The following is a 5,000-nucleotide window of genomic DNA, read 5'->3' as shown; positions in this document are numbered from 1 at the left end:
AGAAGAAATGCACTTCTCTAGTGAATAATGCATATATTTCACTGATGTATAAAAAAGCATTTTATGACATTAAGTGCTTGAGTGTGTGAGTGTGCGCTCGCGCGGGCGAATGAGTGTGGTGTCAAGCGTGTGTTTGGAGCGCGAAAGGCGTATCCACGTCCGATAGCGTCTGGCGATTGACTCTCCGGCAGTGCATGTGCATTCGTCGTGGAGCGAACCTACTTTGTTCCGGCGGATTGTGCTCCATCTGGCTCGCCGATATGACTGCCGTCACTTTGGTCATATATGACAAGGTAGTCGGCGTTCGAGTGCGTGTGTGTGTGTGTGTGTGTGTGTGTGTGTGTGTGTGTGTGTGTGTGTGTGTGTGTGTGTGTGTGTGTGTGTGTGTGTGTGTGTGTGTGTGTGTGTGTGTTATCATGTGCACTTGTGAACAAGAAGAAGCGTAGTCATTAAATCCTTTAATTGGCATGCATTACCAATTTAGGAGTTCAATTATCTACAGTTCCTTGATCTTTTTTAAGTGGTGGGAGAAACAATATCATGAGCGATGTAATACTGTGATTATTAACACTATTAATGATGATGGCCTTTCCGTTAGCGATACTAATTACAGTAATGGGATGGATTGGTAACATTAGTGTTAATTAGAATAAGAAATATGGGAGAAATAGGTAATAGAAATTGCGTTGGTTATTTATGAACAAGGGACATACTCGCTGGTAAGTCGTTCCGGTCCAGCTTCGGATGTCATATAAGATATTTGTGTCGTACAAATTCGTATCCCGCGAAATACCAACCTCCGGTGAACAAACGCGACTTAGCATTAACCCAAATGCTATTAGCAAGCTAAAAGTCAAAAGAAACGATGCTGTACATAAGCTGCTTGATTAACATTCGTGTTTCCAGGCGTTCGATTGATCAAGGTACTACCAAGGGCGAGGCACCGTGTTTCTAGCAAACATCAATACGTGCGTGACAGAGGGACAGGGGAGGGTCTGGGACAAGGGCGGCAGACATGGCGCCTGAACAGAACTTACTTTCCCCATTCCATGTCGATAAATGGCGGGGACGGTCTCTCCTATCCCTCTTTAATGAACAAAGGCCGTGACTGCCCGCTCACATCCCTCACAACTAAATAAAAGACGGAACTAACGTCCCCTAATCCTTCTGCACGCATAGGAAACCTGTCCCATCCCTTTCACAAATATAAAGGACGTGACTTCAACAGACCTCTCTTATCAACCCCAAATGAAGGAGGGACGCATTGATGGCAGGAAATTAGGTGAAAACAAACGGAGAAAAGGTGCTTCAGGTTCGCCAGGGAGTGTAGGTCTCTAATGAATGCAATCAAGTTATGCTGCCTGGGTGGGCGTAAGTTTATGCCGATTCTGAAGAAGGTAAAGACGAAGAAGTTTAAGAGTAATAACTTTTGGAAGTAGTCTTAGCAGAATTTGGGAGTATGTAATTTTCATTTATTCATTATATATGCATTAATCAATGATTAAATAAAATAATAATAATAATAAAATCAAAAAAATAAATGTGCAGGTAAATCAGAACAGAGGAAAGAAATTTATTAAATACATACGGGATAATGTGATAATGTTCTCAATTATACTATTTTTGGACATTAAAAGATTAACAAATGAGATTAAAAGATAAAGCTACAGATAGTTGGATACAATGTTAAGATTAACAGATAAAAAATAAGGAATGCAGATGCAGAGAATAATTTTGATTAGGTAAGAGATCCTGGTAGCAATTTATGGTGAGAGTTTCCTTGCAGGCTGTGCTTTACTCATAGGTCCTGCTACATAATACTTTTTATTTTAAATTCCTTCTTCCACAGGAGGTCCCTTGAAGTATTTTGATGACAGATCCTGCGATACCGATATCATGTTTGCCCAACACTAGGACAAGCCCTTGATGTTGTTCCCTCCACTTGTCAATACTCAGTGTTGAGCGACCACGCCCAGTCCGTCGTGACTAAGCCATTCCTCCCTCTTGCAGATGAGTGAGACCAAGGAAGAAGCGCTGTGCAACAATGCTCAGAACCATCGGCAGCAGCTCCTCAACCACCAGCAGGAGCTGGAGCGAGACCTGGAGGCAGGGTCCTGTGACGAGGAGGAGTCAGGGACCGAGAGGAGTGGCGAGGAGAGCGGCGAGGGCGGCGAAGGGGAGGAGGACAAGGATGGGGAGGGAGAGCCTCCGAAGACGAAGCAAGTAATCCCGCCTTTGTACAACGTCGAGCCAGGCTGCACCTCCTTGGGCTGCTACTCTGCCATCATCACGTTCATCATCATGGTGATTGGCATCGTGGCACTGCTGATGTACTCGTCCCCGGCCAACGCCCGCGCCGCCAACCTCAACGAAACCTCTCGACCCAAAGAGGTGATGATCAGCACGAACGGGCCCATCATGGCGCCCGGAGACGATGACGCGCAGTAGTTGGAGCACACGTCGGTATTTTCATATCACGTCCTTATGGAAGCCTAGTTTTCAGCTTTGATATCTTTTGTAATTACATTAAGTGGCAGATCAAAATACTAAAGATTCTCAGTAAAGTGTTAGAATGAGTTGTCTGGAAACAGTCTACCTTTCTCTGCAACAGGTAGAGAACATAATGTCTAACGAATATCAATCACTGACCCGTGTTAGAATTACTCATAGCACGTGTGTTCCATAATGTGGAGGTCCATGGGTTGCAATGTCTATAGGTCATAGTGGCTCGGCAGCATATCTGTTATGATGAAAGTGATGACGTGTTTGCTCAGCTGGTCAGAGACTGCGGATTCTAATGACTGTCTCTATCGACCAACACTAAAGGCGGACCCCATTAACTTTCACCAGCAAGTAGAATTTGAGATAAACGATCTCCGAAACATTCCTATCTCATTAACACACGAATGCACAAAGTCGAATTGCCTCCCATGGTACTCATGCCCTTCAGCCAGCGTGCCCAATGTAATGGTCTTGATTCTGCGACACATCCCAGACCGCAGCATCCTAGCTGGTGTTGTCTCGACCGCTTGTTTATCAGGTAATCCTCACCCTCTTCCCAGGCTTAGACAGGCGACCCAGCCGCTCTCCTAGCTCATAAATTATTTTATTGTGGTTTAGTGTGTATCACGGCCCCATGTGAGTCCAGGGTAGAGATCCGGATGGATAGAGTATAAACATGCATAAGTACATAATACTTGTAAATATTTATATATTATTAATTATATAATAATATCTATATTCTCACGATCTATTCTTAGAGTCGTTTGTTAATGCTGAGGTTATTTAAGTCTTGTTTTGCGTAGATAGTATTATTCTGCCAATGTTATCCGAAAGTTGTTATGTAGGTTATTTTCAGATCAGCAATATTTTGAAAACTATGCAACACCTTCGATGCAAGCCAACATCTTTACTTTACTTTCTATACGTCCAGTCTGATCGACAGATTGCTATAACATAATCCCTCACTTTCGAATTCACCCTCCAGAAATATAATAGTGATATAAAAGACAATGGTAATAATAAAAACAGGTACAGATAATTATATACTAACATGCCTAAGTCATAATATTTTTAAGCATTTTTTTCTTTCACGCCGAGTACGTTAGTGTTAAAATTGTTATCATCATTATTATTATAAGCACCATTAAATGTGTTATTTCACATTATACTCCTTGTCATACACATGCTTAAAACTCATCGTGGTATGCTTAATGAAGTCACGATTCTCTTCTGTTGCTTCCGTAATTCCTCGACTTTGTCCAGAATGTGTACATGGAAGTTTGTACGTTTGTGATTGAGGCTTTGGAAGGGAATGTCGTTTTTTAAAAGTTATCTTTATCCTAATTTTTTTTTTTTTTTTTTTTTTTTTTTTTTTTTTTGTTATCTCGCAATTCTTTTTTCGAATATCATCACCGTCTTATGTAAAAATCCTGACAGCTCCCAGGGCACCACAGTAGGCATCAGCCACTTCATAATATTTGTTAGAGTGAAATGAATTAAAGAGGAAATTAGTATCACGAAGCGAAACTCGAAACAGCAGGAACTGTGGCCTATATCTAGAGCAATCCTCAATCACAAGCCTTTACCTAAACGCTGTTATCATTTTTTGTTGTCGTCAATAACATTGATTATTCAATATGTGTCATTAGCTTGTTTGTCTCCTTTCTTGTGTGATGCTGATGTGCAGGTCGGTAATGATATTAATTGTTTTCGACGATAATTGTGGTGATGGTGGTAATGAAATTAATGTAATGCCTGTAATATGCGGATGATAGTGATGATAATCATACCGCAATAACTGCTGCGTTTATGGTAATAGTAATGTTATGATACTGCAATAAAAAAGACATACCATTGTTAGTAAAAATAGCAATAACAATAATACTCACGATATTAGTACCATTGCTACTGCACTTATTGAAGATAATAATGCTATTAATGATAACAATTAGTAGTTATAGCAACATCCATAGTCATAATAATGTTAATTAAGAGTGGTTGACCCAGAGGCAGCATAATTATCACCAATGGTATTAGTAATACCTATTGCTCTCTCCTCTTCTTCCTGATTATCAATTATCAATATATTTATCTTCATCGTTGCAATTATCACTATCATCATTATTCTTAAGACTTAGATTATCATATTAATGAACGTTATGTTGATGAGGTTTTATTATTATCATCATGGAACTAATTTTGATATTAATAGAGATGAATAATTAGTGGAATTAGGTAATGTTATAGATATTTTGATTAAATTTGCTATTAATGTTGCTATTATTTTTGTTATTTCAGAAAGTTGATCGTTATTATTATTATTATTATCATTATGACTGACATTATTATTGATGTTATATCATCATCATCATCATCATCATCATCATCATCATCATCATCGTCGTCGTCGTCGTCGTCATCATCATCATCACTATCATTTTCATCACCATTATCATTATCATCATCTTCATTAAATTGATCACTATTATTATTAACAT

At 39.5% G+C, this 5,000-nt stretch overlaps 1 protein-coding gene across 4 annotated transcripts in view; it reads left to right on the top strand.

Moving 5' to 3' along the window:
- Positions 1-5,000, top strand: part of LOC122242299 (uncharacterized) — a 14,694-nt gene that overhangs the window by 8,326 nt on the left and 1,368 nt on the right. For all 4 annotated transcript variants that reach the window (XM_042999569.2, XM_042999571.2, XM_042999572.2 and 1 more), the window contains one exon: positions 2,011-5,000. This exon is cut by the window's right edge and continues 1,368 nt beyond it. In XM_042999569.2, the coding sequence (XP_042855503.1) occupies positions 2,011-2,448 (438 nt within the window). In that variant the 3' untranslated portion in view covers positions 2,449-5,000. The remainder of the gene's footprint in view (positions 1-2,010) is intronic.

This window comes from Penaeus japonicus, unplaced genomic scaffold (genome assembly GCF_977035675.1).
Source record: "Penaeus japonicus unplaced genomic scaffold, GWHDUDI00000001_assembly GWHDUDI00000004, whole genome shotgun sequence".
Lineage (NCBI taxonomy): Eukaryota > Metazoa > Arthropoda > Malacostraca > Decapoda > Penaeidae > Penaeus > Penaeus japonicus.
Note: the sequence above shows the minus strand (reverse complement) of the source record. Positions and strands in the feature narration are given on the sequence as shown.